Here is a 20,777-nt window from a genome sequence, read left to right on the forward strand (position 1 = left end):
CTAAACTTGTCTTTTACCAGTTTCTTTTCCATTTCCCCAGGTAATTGAAATAGCCAGAGCAAGTCATCACTTAAATCCTTATTACCTTATCGACCATCGCCAACAGAGGCATGCTGCATGCACGAATACCCCAGTATATTAAGAGAAACTTATCTAACAAATCAGCTTTCGTGATGTGAACTCCATTGATTTTCAGCTGAAAGCCACAGGAAACAAAAACATCCGTGCTTTGCAATGAACAGCCAGTATTTTAAAAGCTTCACCTGAACTGACAGAGCCAGGTAGGACAGAGGTCAGAATATGGGACACCAGTCTGGTCCATACCGGCACACCAAAGGACTCTGCTGCCTGGCGTCTTACAAGGCAAGGGAAGCGCAGCCGCTCTCCAGACGCCTTGCCTTACACCGCCTGGTGAAGGTCACCCGCCTACGTTCTTTTCTCAGACGCAGCAACGGTGCCTTCAACAGGACGACCGCTCCCAATAACATTTGCTACCTCACCTAGGCAAACACATCACTGGCTTTTAAAATAACTCGACCGATTTCTGGTCCGTTTCACAATTTTCCATTGCGTTTTAAAACTAAACTTGCTCACGTCTGAATTCCGCTCTCTGTGTTCGACGTTGCTGCTGAGCCTCCCCTGCGCGCGAGGGCCAAGCGCTTGGAGGACGCGGCTCCGGGCCAGGCACCGGAGAGAAAACGCGCAGTGCGTCAGAAGATGGACACCGGGGCCGGGGAGCGGATCAACACGCCGACGGCTCCCTTCGCCGGGCTCCCATCATGGGAGACCTGAAATGGGTTTCTCCGACTCTTGGGTTTTTATAGGAGGTTAGGGTAGTGATCAGCAACGGATTTCCTTTTCTCTAAACGCGCCGAAAGAGGTTACTTTGGTAAGGCCATCGCCTTCTGATACCAAATGAAACCCCAGCAGACACATTTTCACTACGATTAAGCACAGCCGCTATTCAAAAAAGGGGCCTGTGTTTACCGAGACTGTATTTCTCTCAAAGTGGGCAACTCTCTGTGACTTCTGGAATCTTCCAGAAGTAAAAAGTCTTGTGGGCTGGAAGTTTTAGAAGTATTTTTAAAACATTCATCGAGTTACTCAACAGGAGAAAATGCAACAGCACAGACACAAAAGCAGAACTGGAGCAAGCAACCAGGAGAACATTTTTAGGAACACAGCTTTTTAAGCATATATGCAAATGATCCAAAGCTGCGTTTCACACTCAGGATTCTGGGATCTATATTCGTACACACTGAGGTAGTACCCTGAGGAGCGTCTGATTAGAGCAAACAAACCCCTCTAAGAACTAGGAGAGCAACGTGAAGATCTGGTACACGTGCAATAGCTTAAATTCTGTGTTAGAACAGCCAAGGGATTTTACAACTACTCTGTCAATAGATTGCTCTGCACAGGTTGATCAGTTTTTATATTTACTTTAACCTAAAACTAAACGTTTCTCTTTCTGGCCCCCAGTGAGAAAGCTGTGATTTGTCTCCGTACAGAGCTGCCAGCCTGAGGTCTCCATTGCAACCCCTCCTGACCGAGAGACCTGCCAGTGCAGGCAGCGTGTGCTGAAAAGCTGGAACGAGATGGAAAAGCAGCTTCATGAAGGCTCCATTAAGCGACCAAAGCTCCAAAGACATGCTCGTACCCTGATTTCTCTCTAGGAAATGGTTAAGGCTGTTAAAATTTTATTGACAGTCAGAAGAAGGAACAGATTAAAACTACTATCATTTTGCTGAAGGGTAAGTTGGAAGAGTAGATATTCAAATGTGGGTGTTTACTAGCGAGCCATCAATATCAGCCTGAAGAAGCTGACAAATGAAGACAAAAGACCCAATCCAAAAAAAATGCACAGGTTCACGCTTCTCACTCGCAGATCCCAGTGAAGGCAGCTCGAGGTAATTAAGTTAATGTGCATATGTAGCTGAAGGATTGAGGCCAAGGGGGGATTAAAAAGCCGAAACTATAGCAACAGACTAAGGACAATAGCTGGAGCATTCAGCGTAAGTGAACTTTTCCCCCTTAAACCTGTGGGCACTACAGAAAATCAAATCCAAACTGTGGCTAGGTTAAATCACAGCCTGGAACAGTTTTAGAAAGGTAAATACCACCGCTCTATTCATGAGTCTCAACCTTGTCTGCCAAAAAATTGGTCAGCTCTGCAGACAAGCATGTTTTAATTTTTTTTTTTTTCCAAATAACTTTAAATATATTTTTAATATACAAAATTTTCAATCCCTTCTCAGGATTACTGCAATACACAGCTGAAATTGTTGCAAAACTTCCTGTATATGGAAATAACTAAGGGTGTTAGATATTCCATCTTAAACAAGTTTTCAAGTCTCATTTAAACCCCTGCAAACAAAATGGAAGTTTTTATTTAGTTTTATTTGATTTTATCAGATGCCTTATACAAAAGCTATAAACTGTTTAGTTAAATATATGTACACGAGCTGTTGCCCTACTACTGCACATGCTTGTTACTATGAAATAATACAGATGTGAAGCTAAATTAGCTATAAACACATGCATAGCATAGTTTCATTTCTTTCTGTAGAGTTACAGAATACTGTCAGAAATTGTTACAGCTAAAATGCTTTGTGATATGTTCAAGATGTAACTTTTCTAGAAAAACAACAAAAACGGTTCCTATTCAACAACATCAACTCTAACTTTTACTTATTCTCCTCTGAGTTTTTTACTCAGCCTTCCTACATGATAGCAAATAGGTATGGACAATTTAATCCAACCCCCTTTTCTTTTCTCCAGAAAGCTGAGAATAACTTACCCCAGAAATGTAATTATACGACACTTAGCATAAATGAAAGGCTTAAATCATTTTTGCTTCTCCAGCAATAAACACAAATACAATAAACAAATATAATAAGCAGGAACAAAATGATACAAATTACTGCGCTACAAAGAAATAGTATTTCTGAAAATTACTTTTGGGTCTTGACAGCTAACAGCTTCTGTCTATCTGACTGGCATTGTTGCTTTCCAAAGTAATAAAACATTAAAACAATACTTGTATTAATACTTGTAGAATTAATATAGAATTCCAATACGGACTTGCCAGTAATTTGAGATTGCCTATTATGAATAGTTCCCTATTTTTCTGCACAATATACAAATTAATGCGTCAGGTAAAAATAATAGGCATCAGCAGATGTAAATAGAATATACAAAGGTGTGAGCAAATACCTTTGCTTTGAAGTTTTCTGGGACTGATCTTTGAGTCTGATTGTACAGATTTAAACATTAATTTTCAGGTGTAAAAACCTAAAAAATCTAATGAGGAATCAAACAATGTTTTAGTCAAAATAGGTAATACACAGACAAGCTTCTCTACTAAAATAATAAACTCTTCAACAGCTTCTATTCAGCATTCTCTCAAGACAATTTCTAAATTACACAAGATATATTCACACTACCCCGCCAACCACCGCTGTCAAATCAGGAGTGGAATTTGGTAGCTTGGATTTTATGATAAAAATATTAAGAAGCTGACTAGCTGAATCTTCATGCCAGGTTTTGTGATTTAACAAATTTATATTTATAGGACAGATAGGAGGATTAATCTTCATAATCCTACCATGAGCCTCAAAGACATCAATAAAGCTTAATAAAGCAATAATAGAATCAAGGGATTTTTAAGTTTGGTAACTGGTCTTCTGAGTTAAAAGCATCAAAGTTCATAAGTGATGTATAAATGAGAGACTATATGCTAGTCTAGCAAAATACTGCAGAGATCACTATAGAGGACAACTACTGATTATTGCCAAGTACGGGAATGCACCAAGTCTATGCTAGCCCAGTCCAGCGATCTGACTAATTTCTGAGGTTGGAAGGCACAGGGCTCCTGTAATGGGATTGATGCTGTAACTTCAGAGAATGATCTTTTGTTAATGATAAAACAAAGTCATACACGTGATCTCACGTACAATTCTAATTATAGTATATTTTCGTTTAATATTTATTCGGGGGGCGGGGGGGGGGGGGGAGAAGAAAAAAAAAATCCATCTGTCCCCAGAGTGTGAAGCATTATCAACCTATTCCACTCACTGAATACAGGATTAAAAACAAGATGGGAGAGGCACATTTAAAACATAAAAGCTCCCCAGTCTTTCCTGTATGCTAGTAACCATTTTAAAATGTCATTAGCATCCTCCCCTTTCAATAATCAAAGTTAAATACACAGGGTAGTTTTGGGTGGAGAATGTCCATTTCTTTATCATGTTCAGTGAAATCACAGTGCAAGAAGAGTCTTCTAATAAAGAAAGTTTATAAAGCTTCTTCAAGCAGGTGAGATCCTAAGTCGTCTCCTTGCAAATAAAGCTTGCCTGTGAACTGATCAATGTATAAAGTAGCAAAGGATGTAACAAACTGGATTCTTGTTATACAAACAACTCTATTTTCCAACCTTAGCTGGCATATTGCTGTGCAAATATCAACATTTCTGCAGTGAAGCTCCAAATAATCAAGCTTGTTATTTATTTTTTTAAATAAGCCTCAGCGATTTTTCCTGTGTCCTGTTCCTCCTCCTCCTTTCCACTGGTCAATTGGTAAAACCGGAATGAAACAAGGACAAGACCAGAGCTTCCTTCCTCTGTATTGTTTCTCCTAAACTCTTCTAATGTAATTGTCCCTGAATATCTACATTCATGTCCTATTTCTTCATCTGGTTCACCAGGGGAGAAGGAAAAGGTTGTGGCTTGGCAGGCAAAGTTCAACCTATTATTCAATCAATAAAACATTATTCGCCCAATTACAAAAAGCTGGGAAGCTTTTGCCATCAGCAAAATGCTACGTTCATTTCCATTAATATTTACAACCATTATTCTGTTTCTATTAAGTGATTTACCTCAGATCTAAATTTATTTTATTTGAGGTAAAACGCACCTGGAAAGCTTCTTCCATTCCATTTCTATTCCGATACGAACATTCTTTATTTCCGCTTCAAACACCATTCCATTCTGTGCTTGCTAATTTTCTCAAAACTTCTGGTAAAATGTACTTCTAACAATCCTTGCAACATTTTAATCTGTTAATGTAAATAATGCAATTTCAAATACCTTCCAAATTTTAATGATAGTGACATTCCAAGGAAGCAAAGAAAAAAAATAAATATGCAAACATCCAAAACTGATTGCACAAATGTTTTCAGCTGCTACCACAATATTCATTTTCCACTATCATTTTTAATTAGTACTAAAATTTGTACTGATCCCATAAATATGCACATTTTATGCAGTTAAAATACTTACGTTTGTCTAGAGAGAGAACAGAAAGGGAGGTTGTCTACTAGTTTCTTCCAAGTCTAAATACTCTTGACAAAATAGCAATATGAGTTTGTCAAGCTGTCATCAAAATTAAATAGGTATTTAGGGAGGTAATGCCAAAAAAAAAAATCTACACTACGACCCGACCTTTTTCAAAGTTAACTCCATCATTTAGAGATCAGGCAAACAGACATTTTGAAGAAAACAGACAGAAGCAAGAATTGTGGCATGTTTGATGTTGATCCTTCGAAGAAATGTGGTTTAAAAGACTGTGTTTTCCGTTTTGTTCTTTTAAGTTTACTTTGAAGAAATGCTTCATTCCTAAACCTCCCTCTAAGCTTTAACAGCATTTCTTTCCAGATTATCATATCCTCCCCACTAGACTGTGCCAAAACAAGGTAAGGATGACCGACCTCAAGACAATTTCAGTTGTCCCCGAAGGTCATTTGATCCTGTCAAATGTAAAAATTTGCTACACCTAGACAGTTTTGCCTCTGGAACAGAATACATGGAATAAACTTGTCAGTCTCTTATCCGGGAGGGGGATATGCCAGTAGCTGACCCCAGCAGGTTTATTTCCCTCCCCCCCCCCCCCCCGGAAGAGGAATGGCCATGCTCTGCTGTCCTCAATAAGAGGACTTGACAGAAAGATCATGTTATCTACACCCTCTTGCGTCCTCTGCATGTCAATTCTGTGCTCTTCAGCTGGCAACAGTGCCATCGACAATACATGAGATCCTTCCAGTGCAAGGAGAAAACCAAGAAGTTTACACCAGTGGGAAAAGGCCTCTCACATGCACCTTGCAGTAACACAGATACTTGCAGATCTTGCAGGGGTTGCACAGATGGGTTACGTGAAGAGGCCAAAGGCCACATGCCTCCACCATTCTTCCACAGGCCCACAGACAGAGCAACAGTCAAACACTATCCCTAATTCCCGGCCAATAAATCATGTTTTGAGAGTTCTCTCTCAAGGCAGAGAAATAAGATGGCTGAAAGGATCCTTGATGGATGCAGTATCTCAACAAAAAAATGCCACTTCAGTATAAGTCAACATCCTTTCCTCTTTGATTATTGGGAGTATGGATCCCCACCGCAGGTGACTGACACGCGTTCTTTCTGCTCGCAGGCTGATGGAAACAAAGAGCGCCAGTCACATCAGTCAAGTAGGGATTCAAATACTGCCCCTTCAGATCTAACATCAGGCTCAAACCCACGTGAGCGTACAATGCTCTACAAACACAAGTGGAATAGCCCACATCTCAGCTTTGCAGATTTCAGGATCAACTGACGATGCTTCCTGAGCAGAATCAGAGCAAGCCTTGATGGGCAGCAGGAGAGGTACAGCCACCAGCTGGCAGAGCAAAACGTTGCACTGAGTTATCCACTTAGAGAGTCTCTGTGAGGAAACGTCTTGGCCTTTAAGAGCAGCCTCCTACTGACAAAAAGAGACTTAATCTGATCAGTGTCACTATGTTAAGCCACGTACACATACAAATGATGGCATTTCTTCTGTGGACTGGAATGCCTAATATATGCTTACTGGCTGACTTGGGCAAGGAGTTGAAAATATAGCTAGATGGTCACTTTGTTCAAAGAATTGCAAGTACAGCAGGAGGTTTTTTTGCACCTCTTTGATTTCTTAGAAGAGAGGAGAAGAGATATCTGGCCAGCACTACCAGGGTGTGCATAAGATAGAGCGCCACTCTGAATCAACAAGAAATCAGGACCCAACTGGGATAATACAGCCAAACTAGAGTGATGTGTTGGTCTGGGACAGACTAATAATATCTTGCTCACTGACAGTCCTATGGTAAACTGGTAATGCACGCTCCTGGAATGCCTTTTCAAGGGTAGATACAGCCTGGTCAGAGAAGACATTTTGCTAGAATCTAGAAAGACCGGGCAGGTGAGGGGTGAGTAGAGTCCTCTGAACAGTGTCGCTGCTAAAATACAGCTCATAGTGACATTGGTAGGCTCTTAAACGCAATTTTCAATAGCAGGAGGTGATCTTCAGTTGGCAAACCTGTCAGGAGCACAGTTCTTCCCGGCAGTGATCACAGTTCCTTCCCTTTATAGGGCTCGTTGCTAAATTCAGAATTGCCCCTCCTTGGATGTGCTTGGAACTGTAGCTCAGCTCCTGGAGTTGAAGTAAAATTACCCAACCAAGGCCAATGGTAAGGGAGATGAACCTCATTATTTCAGCATTGGATGAGGCTGCCAGTCCTCAATCAATGTAGACGGCACCCTTTCCTCTCCTCTACTTCTCCCTCTCCTTACAGGCAGTTTCCTATATTCCAAGGGCAGTAAGGTCTCTGTGATGGGGTCTGAAGACCACCTTCATGAACAACTTCAAGAAGCACAGCCAGAACCTGATGCTCTCTCAGCTTCCATATGCAGCATGCATGGAATGCATATGGAATAAACACAAGCATATCACAAGAGTGCCAGGGGCACAAGCAAGTACCTCAACAGGACACAGTCTCTGCTGCATCAATCAGAAGCATCAGGTCACTGTACCACAACCGGAGCTTAAAGTCAGACAGCCTGATTTAAATGGCTATGCAGCTTTGTCATGCCAAACAGGTACGTGAGGGTCAACTGCCTGACTGTTTGTGCACTCTAGTTTTACTTGCATGAACAACCATTATGCTTTTTCAGAGTTGTTATGAAAGAAAGCCAGAGCAGGAAAGCCAAAATAGGTAGGTAACTCAAACCCCAGAACACATCTGAATATCCAGTTTGTGGCCATGGCTATCAAAGAGCCTGCATATAGGCACATAAGCATCAACTCAAAGAACAAAAACATCCCTCCTGAGCAAATGTGAGCAACCATCTTCTATTTTTACAATGTTTTATGATACACAGTGGAATATGAACTAAAAGTATGGCTTCTAAGTATAGACTTACCAATCAGAAATCCCTTTCATGTCAAAAAATACATCTAAGTCACATGTCGCAGGGATAAAATTTAGGACAAAGTTCTGTACACCTAAATATAGATCATGTGATTCTCAGACTCCTGCTTATCTGGGTAACGTACCACATATACCTATTACCCTGTACTGCTAACCTCCTCCCATCTTTAGTTTTCTCAGTATATCTTCTTCGACAATTTCTTTGCATCACGATTATTCCATTTCTTTGCATCATGACGATTACAGACAAGCTGAGATTCAGTGAACAGAAAGATAACTCTTCTGAAAGAGAAGAGCGTGTGAGAAGGGATCTACATTTACCTCACTGAGGCTTTCTTTTTATTCATTTAACCTTTGAGCATGGGGCTACCTAACCTGCAAGAGGCAGTTTTGAAATGCAACTGGAGCACAGCGCAACACAATTAGTTCAGTCAACTGAAGCTGCACCTTTAATGCCAGTTTGCTGCACTTTATGTCCAGTTTGGCTGATAGCACAAACCCTCACTGGAACACATATGTCACTATATGTGACTGTCCATACCTATGTCTGATCTCTGAATTAGGTTTTATTTCAACACTAGAAGAAAAAGCTAGGTAGTTTAGTGCTCTAGAAAGGAAATTCTCCTTTTCTCCTTTATCAGATCCTAGAGTTGCCTGCTCCCTTTAGAGTATTCTTCCCACTGGTAGGTTGTGATTTCAAGAAATAGACTCTTAAGATTTGGAGTCCAGGGTGTTCAGTAATTTCAGCTATTAATTAGCCTGTTTATTTGAACATATTCTACACTTAAATTGTTACAACAGCCTTTCTCTCCCACAATTTTGAATACTGATTCTTATGACGAGCCACTGGTGACTTACAGCTAACGGACTGAGGGTTTTGCTTTGTGTTGTAGCTGAAAGGAACTGTATCAAGAACAGATCTGAAGTGGGACCTCTTTAAAGGTCAGCTTCCCTCAGCAGCTAAACCAGAGACAATGGGGCAGTGCTATGAACCTTACACTAACCTATGTTGCTTACTCTGCATTGCTTCTTCTGAATGCACTATTAGGTCAGCAGAATTTCTTTCATTAGTACCTCTAAACGTGCATGTGCACACTTGCTTTAATTTAAATGCTCAAATAACTGAATTGGAAGAAGAACCATCACAAAGTGAAGATTGGTTTAAAGTGAAAATTGAACCCATTTACTGCAGGCAGAACCTTGGACGGGAATTTTTAAATGTATCAGAGAATTAAATGCTCAAATTTCATTGCACGTCAGTATAGTTTGGGCACTGATCTTTCCAAAACTTTTCTGGGCACTGATCTTTCAAAACTTTTCTAAAATTCCTAACTATAATGAAATTGATTTAGTTAAAATTAAATTACCAATTAGCAAAACATCCTTAGAACATTGTGTACTTGTTCCTCATTAAATAAGCTATGCCCATCAATTTAAGGGATACCTAAGGTCCCAACAGTAGTAACTTGTACAAAAATTGTTTACACATCCATTGACTCATGAAAAAATGAGTCCCAAAAAACCCCAATTTTTCCATTTTACACACTTGTAATAGCACGTCAGCTGGGCTAAGAGACTTTACCCAGTGAAAGAATTTCTCTTTCTCTCTCCTCTTTAGGATGAGATTATCAATGCTATTCTGAAATGCTTGGACTAGCCTTATCACTGTATTGTGTCCACACACCTAATAATGAAGATGAACCATTCCTATTTTCACTGTACCTGTAAGCAAGATATTTCCTTTAACATAAGCATTTAAAGCTGCAAAATTGCTGTAATACTATGCAGTATTTAAAATCAATTTAGAGAAGCCAGAATATATAAACACTAAATATATCCAACAGAATAACCATAGTAGCTGCCTTTCAATTTCCATGGAAACACCACTTAGACCACAAAATAGAAATCCTAGACAAATGTTAATCTCTTAAACCTATATACATTTACACTTTGAAAATGCAGTGATGCAGTCTAGAAAACAAAAACAAAACACCCTGCTGGCCCTCCTCATGCACAAAACTTTTCATGCAGTCATGCCACAAAGCACCTCTCAAAGCAGGGGTTCTAACGGCAGTATCTTAAAAAAAGCAACACACCATGGTAGTGATGAAAATAACTTGGAAACTGACTTCTTTCCATGCAATGTTTTTAAAAGATTAAAAATATACCAAAGTTAACAACAAAATGCCATATGCCAGCAAAACAGCTGTGGCTTGGGATAGCATGCAGAAAGGAGGTCTGCATAGCTGCATCATGTAAGAAAACAGCAGATGAGAAAAAAAAAAGCTAGGGGGAAGCTGAGCTGGGGGAAGAGTATGAACTGCAGTCCTTGATCTCTTCAAGCTTATTCCCACCCAGAAGAGAGTTCCTGGCAAAAGCTGAGGCTTAAGAACGTATGTTCAGCCAGATAAAGCCTTAAAGAAATAATAAAGGACAAATCAGGTAGCAGCCAGAGTTATTGTTTCTCTTCTCCAACCAGGCATTAAAATCTATTCTATTACATGGATAACTTCTCAAAGCTCAGAAATACCCTCAACACAATACCAGATTAATCTGGCCTGACGAACTTGCATACTTTGAGACCTCTTCCAGAACCCAGCAAAACCCCCAAAATACACATGGCTGCTTCCTTTACAGTCTCTGTACACCTTGAGCGCTTGAGTTGCAGAAAACAGAAAGTAATTTCTTTTCAAACTAGAGATAGTGACACTCACAATATCTTACAAACCCCTAGCAAACGGCTAGGGCCTGCCCCAACAACATAAACGATTCCCTGAAATTATACTATAGGGAAGATGGAGGTTTAAACACATGCACAGACAAGAGGTTCCACCGAATATGCCTCACAAACCTAAGTGACCATCCTGGATTTCTGAAGGAATGCAATATGTAAAGTCATCTTTTTTGCTTCTTGTTACTCTTCTGTTAACACATGATTATTTCTCACTAAGAATATTTCAGTAATGCATCGTAAAGTTTCTTCTTGATTAATTTCGAGCCAATTAGTTTACTCTTAATTATCAGCACAAAGACAACAATTTAAATAATTCTTTAGTACAGACATCTGGCATCCATATTTCCATTTTTGACACATTTCTGATTAACTGAAGAATGTCATATGCAGCTGAGTTTCCAAAGCTAATTTAGACAGGAAAAAAAAAAAAAAATCCCCTGGGTTAGAATCTGATTGGGCACTAAATTAACATGTCTAAAGCCTCCCCACCAGGAAGCGTCATGCCCTGATCCTGCTCGGCTTAAGCTCTAAAAGCACAAGGTACCATAGCTGAAGGTAAAACTTAACAGAACAGGTGCTAAAATATACACAATATACACAACGTAGAAAAAAGCTACGTGGATTGAGAGACAAACAGATGAAACACAGATATGTTGAATTCAAGAATTTCAGATTACAGAGGACAAAGAACAGTTTGTTGACTTGCTAGCGGGCACGCAACGAACCAGCACTCCCAGTGACTTCAGTCACATTTCTCAATTTTCCTGCAGAAACATCCTGTTGCAATGACAGTCAAACACAAGTAGAGGAAAGGGGTGTCCGCATAGGAGAAATAGGCTTATACCCTTATGGTTAGAAATTAAGTCAATGTCAGACCACCACAAGAAAGGTGGTCTATGTTCACCTAGGAAACACAGAGGAAGACAAAAATAATCTCCAAACTGTTAGTAACCTTAGAATGTTGTTTTCTGTGAATAAATTACATCTTATGCCTCTCCACTTCCCCTCAACAAATGCTCAATCAATAAATCAGTCAATTACTTTCCATATAGGGTAGAGAAAAAAAATATTTTGAATTTTCAGTTCCAATTAATTTTGGAAAGATAATATAAATTGTTTTCCAATTTGTTCAATCACTTAGCACTGAAGTGCATCAAAGCGCAATTTTGTTCATTTTTGTCGTGACACAATGAGGCATGAGAACACAACGTCTTTATATGATGAAGCAATCCCAGATGAGCAATATTTCAGATTCTGTGATAAAAGTTAACTCTAAAATACACTCTGCCACTACAAAACTAGAATTGCAGAAAAGATAATTCTACCACAGATACACCATCTTTGTGAAACTTAAAATCATCAATTATACAGTTCAGATCGCATCAGTAACACAGAACTTTTGATTATTAAAAAATAGAAAAAGAAGAAAGGAAAAAAACAGATGGATAAACCTCAGTAACACTATAAAACACACCATTTTTGACTTTGTTAATAATTTTTACAATTTATTCAGCACTATTTTAAAAAGAAACCTGAGACATTGAGTGAACTGATTTGCAATCATATAGTCTTTAGAAGTCATCAAGTAAAGGACGCTCAAGAATGATAGCACCAGGAAGAGAATATGAAAACAATATATGCAGACCAAAATTCTCAATCGCAAATATTGTGGCAATGTACAACTGTGCTGCACAGCAGAAAGTGGCATGATTTTCAGAAGGGATGGTATTCATTTTAGGGGAAGCACCATTGGGCTATAGCTCAGTAGAATATTTAGCTGACATGACCATTTGGGCAGATGAAGTTAGACATCTGGATCTTTATCAAGACAGACATAAACATCCTTTAAAGATTCAGATGTCTGACTTCATTAATCCAAAACAGGTACTTTAGTACCTGACCAAAACAGGTCATACAGCTTACCAGAAAATGAGGAATCAAAACCAAATAACCAATTTGTGCATTTAAAAATGAAAAGGAAAATTGTAAGTATAAACTCTAAAGTTCTAAATGAAAAATGAAATTATATTTTGCTACATACATATACATACACGCACACACATATATGTGTGTGTATACATATATGTGTGTGCGTGTATATACATACGTATACACACACACACACACCCCTGTTAAACCCCGTCATAACGTGTTCCTAAACATACAGCAAGTTTTAAAAGATTACCTTGTAAAAATACCATCCACAACACCAATTCTCGACTCCTCCGCAGGAACGTAGGAACCAATCTGTGCCATGACTGTGATCAACGCAACTTGCTTTATATAGGAGCTCTTACCTCCCATGTTGGGTCCAGTTATTATCATGACCCTTTCACCATCTCCCTGGAAATATAAAACAGTGGTTAAATATACTGCCCTGACCTGCAGCACTTGCATAAGAAATTTTGGTGTGTATATACGACTTAGAAGGACAAAGGACATGTTCTCAGGATTACATATTCTGCTTCCAAGTGAACAGCTTGCTTCATTCTTGGAGGCCATTGCATTCATTTCTCAAGATATTTGGAAGTCTCAGACCCATAAATCTTCCTAAGACCTTTCCAGGTTGGTGAAAGAGAATCATCACAGTCGACATTAATTATTCTTGAGCAAAATGGGCAGGAAAAGGAGAAAGCTTCCCTTTCTCCATCAAGGAGCCAATACAGCACTTCAAGAACTTTCTGTGCAGTTTCCTTTGGCAGAAGGGATAAATTCAGAATAGCCCATGCTGTTCATAATTCAGTTTTGATCTGGATTCCTCTCTGGTTAGAGTTCTCATTGATAAATAGGGAATTTGGTAGATCTGGTAGACAAAGACCTGACCTAGATTTTACATCCATTCCTTTTTTTTTTTTTTTTGTTTTGTTTGCCTTAGTATAACACAACCCAATCCAAACAAACCAGGTGCTACCAGAAATCAAGACATTGCAGTTCAATACTTGACTGCAGCATGGATATTGTGAACACGCTGTATCTGATCTCTGATTGATCACTGCATCTAATAACTGAAATCCTATGAAAAATGAAATCAAATGTAAAAGCTCATCTCAGCCCTAAGAATCCCCAGAGTACTGAAAAGTGTCTAGGGCTCCAGAATAAAACCTTCTTCCTCTGGTGCAAGACAACTGCTAATAAAACATTAAAACTCACCTATGAGGAAATAAAGTTCTCAGGGCCTGAATCAAGGTTAGGAAATGAAGTTACAGAAGGATAATCAAACTTCAGACAATTAAGACTTTTCCTTTCTACCGTGTACACATACAACAAAATCCAATAAATTATAAATTATAAACTAATCAAAAGGCAACACATTCCACTGCCCCACAGGAGGAGCACAGAAAAAAGGACAAGGTGTGCATAACAAACATTAGCCACATTACTTAGGAAACTTGGAAGGGATCAGGCACTACCACAACAAGAACAATATAAGAATCTCTACAGAATAAACCTCATGATCTTTACAGATTTGCTTTTCTATTGCACTTCCGTTCTGTTAACAGGGAGGCAAAAAATATTAACCTATGGTTGTCAATTTTAGATCACAATTCAGACCATACAGAATATACATGTAATAGGTATTTATATTATGCAAACAGCTGCTTAGCTTTTGTTAAGGGAACCCTATCCCTAAGAAACTCACCATGTAGTCAAAACGCAAGCAATGCCATTATCAGGAAGAAAGGATGGATGTTATGAAATGCATATTGCTGCAGGGAGAAGAGAATTCGTAACATTCCAGTCTTCAGGATACGGTTTCAAAACTGCTACTAAGATTTTGTCAGGGCCAACATTTGGCTCAACATAACAGAATTATAGATACTTAAAACTAGAACGAGTTCATCTGCTAAAATCCACAGAACAGACTTTGCTTGCATGCAGGCAGCCCAAGGATTTGTGAGGCTCAACCCACAAGTTTCTTGCATGTGTTTGGTATTCCTCCAGGGTCCCTCCAAGCACGTTCTGTGACTGGTGGTGGGTTTGCTAAACCAGCTTTCAGAAAGAACATAAGCTGCAGCATCACATCAGAAAACCCATCTGCCCTTACAATTACATGAAACCGTAAGCTAACATCTTACTGGAATTTTTGGTTAAAATTACAAGTAGTAAAAGAATCCATGGATATTTTTTGGCGTGGAAGGAAAGAACAAGATGTTTATGTCAGGGCGCTGTAAGAAAGCTCTTCCTGAAGTTAGATATTTTACAACATTTCAGCTGAAAACATGATAGGAGATGCACTTCCCTGCTGATCCAAACACTTCAGTTTAAAACTAGAGGCATTCTAACAAACTGGATTCCCACCTACCTCTCACAGAAAAGACAGAACTCAAACCAACAGTAGGAGTGAAGTCAATTTTACCAAGATGATTACTTGATTCAGTAATATTCAAGATGGGGAAATCTAACATTAGAATGTGGCTAACAGGGGAAAGTGCATGATGATTACTGAATTAAATGCTAGATTTTGTGTAAATGCCATCTGTTGCTTGTTCTGACTTGATGAGTAATTTTTAAAATGTTTACTTTTTACTGAAGTATTGCACAATTATCTATACCATCATTCAGCATTTAAAAATATTTCAAGATAAATATACACAAACTCGAATGGGGTTTATCACAGCAATATTCCATACTGATGTCTGCTACCTCTTCTAAGTTCATACAGTAGTACAAAAAGGTAGCTAGCATTCAGAAGTAAGCTGCAAGCACATTTTCACATTAATGAAGAACAGAAATCTAATTTTTCAAAAAAAAAAAAAAAGGTATCCAGATGAATATTTAATGAAAAAAATCTCAAGATGACAGTAACTTAAAAGAGAGCTTTTCAAGAAAAAAGGAAAAAAATTAGAATATGCTCATCAGAAACAGATATACGAAATAAAATAAGGCAACGTTTTCTACCCCCGGTAACTGCATATGAATAGCAATTTGAAGTAATTTAGGTCATAAAATTTAGGTAACACTGAATAGAAACTGTTAAAAAGGGGCCCCTCACTTTCTTTGATCTATCGACAACAGTACCAAGCAAGTTATAGTCTTCCTGCCTCTCAACTTTATGTTACTTAATCCTCTATGGCAGAAAACAATAGTCTGGGGACTTACGGCCTACAAGTTACACATTAGGAAGCTTTATCATACAATAATATAAAAGGCTTTTTACAACTAATGTGCAGTCTACAGAATATGCACATGATACTAGCTAATGAACAGTCAGAGAGCCAGAGCTACACTGTAAAATTAATAAGTGCCGTATGATTTTAATAATTCCAGAAAAAAATGGAAAACACATAGTAGAGAATTACCTACATCTGAGATACCTTAGAAGTAAATTGGAAAACTGCTCAGGTGACACAGAAACTGAAGTTTCTTGCTATTTCGTATATTATATATCTATGAAGAACCAACTAGGGAAAAACTCCACGAACTTGAGATTAAAATTACAGACAATTGTGCAGTCCCCCACAATGACTTTGTTAAAAAAAGATTGTACCCATTTACCTTTCATAAAACTACTGTTTTAAACTTATTTTCCTAATTTTGAGATCACTTTACTTTTCATTTGTTTATGACGTTAAGCCTGAAGAAGACTGCAGAATGTATCTGGCTACTAGATATCAGAAAAAGGACAAAATAGATGTGGTCATGTCTAACAACATCCTTCTGAAATGCAAGTAGGCAGTCAGTTGTACGATTAAATTATTTATTTTAATTTCCTGGCCCAGAAGCAAATCCTAGAGTCCTTCCCTTGAACGATTTTGAAGCTCAAATGATATCTCAGTACTTACTGAAAGGTTAGTGGTGTTTGGAACATACTGATCCTGTTCTCCCAGTAGTACATCAATCACAGGGTGCCTGCCATTTTTTATAATAATTTCTCTCTGATTATCTTGCACAATTGGTCTGCAGAAAGGAAGAGAGGTAAATTTCAATGTTTATTCTATCTGATTATTTTGAACTACTGCAATTAAAGCTTATGGGGTACGGTCTAAGATGCAAATTTTTGTGAAAAGTTACAAATGAAACAAAAATGAATTCCTCCAATAAATTTCCTCAGTTTCATTCAGTTATAAAAAGAATTAGAAGATTCGATAAAGAATTTTTAGAGTATTTCCATAATTTTTTCTTTACCTAGGGAATGTTTTCAGTCATTTATGTATATTCTAAAGAACTAGGAAGAACTAGAAAATAGGCAAGTAATTGCAAAAAAAACTATCTTCTCTCTGCCACTGTACCAGCTCTTCAAAGTTCGACCGTTTGCAAGTACATTTAATAATTTCAACATTGATTCTTTGGATGAACTAGGCTAACCTGCCACTTCATCAAGTCCTGGCTGGAGCACGGGGAGTAAGAAAAACTGTCCAACTGTAGATATCACGACCAGTAACACATTAACCTATACAAATCAAAGACTACAGCATGACAGAAGCACAGTCCTCTTATGAACATTAGCAGCATTCATATCTGACAACAACTCCCAAACATGTTTAAGAGTCATTACAATAACTGTCAGCAGAAAGAGCTTACTATCTAAGCTGACACACTGAAATGACGGTATTGTTTAAGATATGCAAACTAGATCTATTCTACCTATTTTTCCTCATCCCCAAACCAGGTAAGAATAAAATAAATGCTGCTTCAAACATTTCCAGCTTTTATAGCTGCAAATCTATATTCAAGGATATTCAAAATAGAATATGTATGATTCAGTGCTACCTATCTCCTAAAAGCTCTTCACAGAGCACAAAATGGAAAACAGCATGTTCCATTAAGTCATGATTGTGGCTTTTTTGTTCTTTGCAATGTATTTTTTTCTTTTTCGATATAACTGAAATGTAACATTCACTGGGAGGCAAACGTGGTTTCATGTCTCAGCAACAGCATTTTCCAAGGCTAGAAATACAGGCACTCCACAATAAGAGCAGTAGCTTAGGAAAAGAAAGAATACTGGAATACAGCCACAGAATTTTTGGGCTGGAAATTAAGTAACACTTTGTGTAGGCTTTAGAGGGAAGACAAGATGTAGGGAATGTGGTTTTCCTTGGATAGAAGAATGATTGTATACTTAGAAAGGAAAATGGGAAAAAAAAAACGGCATATTAGGAACACACATAACCGAGGAAAGAGGTACAAGTTAAAAATGCCATGTTTTTTAGCATAAGGAGATTTCCAACAGTTGTATGGCTGAGGTGAAATCAATTAGGAGAGCGCCTTAGAGCTGGGGACAAAGCAAGGAAATTTCACTCCCTTTCTCAGTGGGTGGGTAACTTGTTTGGAGTTGTAACGTGATGGACCAAAAAGGGAGGAGCACATACCTAGCTGCACTTACCCCTCTCCACTTCATAAATGAGAGAGGAAGATGCCAGCTAAATGACCCATTTGCTAGTTTAAACTTCTGCCCTCATCTTTGAGCATCTTTTTTTTTTTTTTTTTTTTTTTAAATTGCTCAAGTCTCCTTCCCTATAATTGTGAGAGAGGATGTGGTTTCAGGATGCCAGGAGCCTGGCGGACTGCCTATTCTGCTTTCAGACAATAGAGCCAGCCGAAGCAGGGGCTCAGACACAGCCATTCAAAAGATCCTTCCTGCTCTGTGTTCACACAGCATGTGTCATGAAGTTTTTTTAAAAAATTAGTAAGTTGCTGTGGAACGTCCTAACATGTCATTTAGTCATAAAATACCTTTTCAGCTGTGTTCCTTAAAGCTAAGGAATCCACAAGTCTGCAAAACAGCTGCACAAATCTCAGATGATGTATGAGGCTACCCATATCATCACCTTCATGGAACTACCTTTGCGGCTTAAGAACCTTGGCTTTGTACACTATCCATGTAAAGAATGAGCATCTGAAAGCAGAGGTCCCAAGACGGCCTGCGGAGGCTGTCAGAGGTGCTCACCTCTCCCCAGCAACTGTGTGGGGCACGTGGGTTCCTAACTTCACAATTCAGTTAAACGCCTCTGAGTAGGGTGGTATGAAACAATCCTCATCTAATCCAAAAAGGTTCAAGCTCAGAAATACTTAAATTAACTAACATGGAAGTCCAATCTTTCTTTCAGTAGCCCTCCAAACTTAATTATTGACATATTCCCTGAGGCTTAACACACCAAAGAACTGTAGTAATTCCTTCTGAAGTTTAACTGAGAAGTCTCCTCCCTGCCAATTTAAAAGCTCTAAGCCACTCTAATATTCAGTGAATTATTTAAACTCCCCATAATGAATTAATCAGATTTCAGTTTGTTTTCTTATCTGAGTATACAGAAATAAGCTAGCAATTACTTTCAAAGAGATCTTGACAGAGGCACACAAGGTCTGAAGGTCCAGAAGTGATCAATATTATCTGTAACGCAGTATAAAGCAAAGTGTATGTCAGTTGATTTCTCTTCTACCATATACACCTAATACATGATTTGCTGGATTTCCAAGGGTCTCAAATTTTACTAGTTTAGATGGTTATTCCTAAGTAATTGTCCAGTCAGTTGTGGCACAGCCCCACAATGAAAACTTTTTAGAAGTTAAATACAGCACTTCCAAAAAAGGCACATGGAATGGACAGAGGCGGGTGGCTGCAGACTGGAAGCTGACCCCTTCTACTGTAAGCCTCTGGCAACAGGAACTGCTGGCCTCTGGGACTGCACTCAGCAAGCTGAAGTGGCAGCTCAGTGGGTCACCGAGCTGCAGGATGGACAAACTCAGGAAGCAGCCCCAGGCTGACCTCCAGGCAGAGGGAGGCTGATCTGACCTGAACGCATCATCCTAGGTGAGATATCATCACTGCTCTGGAAGGTCACATTAATATTCACCTGTCTTCACTAGAAGTATGTCTCTGAAATATATCTAAGTTTCTAAGGTGTATGACATGTTAGAAAGACATCATAAATTCAAACCTTCTTAAGAAAAAAATAAGAGCACGGACATTATTTTCATCTAAATTCTAACAAATATTTACATACATGTGAGGCATCATCTATTAGACTCAAGTCAAACAACAGACAGACCAGAACAAGCTGTCCAATTTAAACTGTATTGTTTACAGATTCGGATTAAGCCTGCAAGTGTTGCTTTGCAAAACAGTTTAAGTTGAAACTGCTGTAAACAATCTTAATAATACATTTTATTGTACTACACACATTCAAATTAAATTTATTTTAAATACTCTATTTCCCTATAAAATCCTAAATAAAAATTAAAAATTGATTACCTGCAGTAGTCTCCTTGTTTAGCCACCTGGGCCAATGAGAACAGACAGTCAATAGTTGCTAGGTGACCAATCGCTTTAGACACAGGGTGATAATGTTCACTAAAATGACTATAGCAAAACAGAGAAAAATAACAGGAGAAGAAAAAAATTAATTTCGTATGAATACATATGTATTGTCAATAGATACCCTATACACATTTCTCACAGGGTTCTTACAGTCTTTAAATTTCTCTGAATTCAAATCTCCCAGCAGTGTATTAAATTTTAATATGAGGACACAATCTTAACCGAGACAGACTTCATGTTCCTGTTGTAACAGGGATTTTAAGCTTGAAAAAGCAGGCAAAATGAAATTATCTAGCTTGTATATAAAGGGTCTGCAGCTGATCCTTGCTGCCTAATCAGCTCTATAACATGCCACTGTCTATCACAGTGGCAACTGAATCCATCCCAACTGCCAATTTACTTCTACTATAAATTATAGTAAAAGTGCCTGAACACAGGAACTGTCTAGAATTTCAGTTAAATATGGTTATGTACAATAGAAAACTCAAGAATTCACTTTCAATTTATGGTATTGTTTCCCACAGCACAATAATGACGTTACCAAGAGAACATAGCTTTCAGCTGACTTCAGTCTCCTA

General features: G+C 38.5%; 1 protein-coding gene across 11 annotated transcripts in view; it reads right to left on the reverse strand.

Moving 5' to 3' along the window:
- Positions 1-20,777, reverse strand: part of LOC104152910 (DNA mismatch repair protein Msh3) — a 128,940-nt gene that overhangs the window by 13,758 nt on the left and 94,405 nt on the right. For all 11 annotated transcript variants that reach the window (XM_068929094.1, XM_068929097.1, XM_068929098.1 and 8 more), the window contains 3 exons: positions 20,134-20,241; positions 16,727-16,841; positions 13,129-13,286 (listed from right to left, as the gene is read on the reverse strand). In XM_068929094.1, the coding sequence (XP_068785195.1) occupies positions 13,129-13,286; positions 16,727-16,841; positions 20,134-20,241 (381 nt within the window). The remainder of the gene's footprint in view (positions 1-13,128; positions 13,287-16,726; positions 16,842-20,133; positions 20,242-20,777) is intronic.

Source organism: Struthio camelus, chromosome Z, assembly GCF_040807025.1.
Source record: "Struthio camelus isolate bStrCam1 chromosome Z, bStrCam1.hap1, whole genome shotgun sequence".
NCBI classification, from domain to species: Eukaryota; Metazoa; Chordata; class Aves; order Struthioniformes; family Struthionidae; genus Struthio; species Struthio camelus.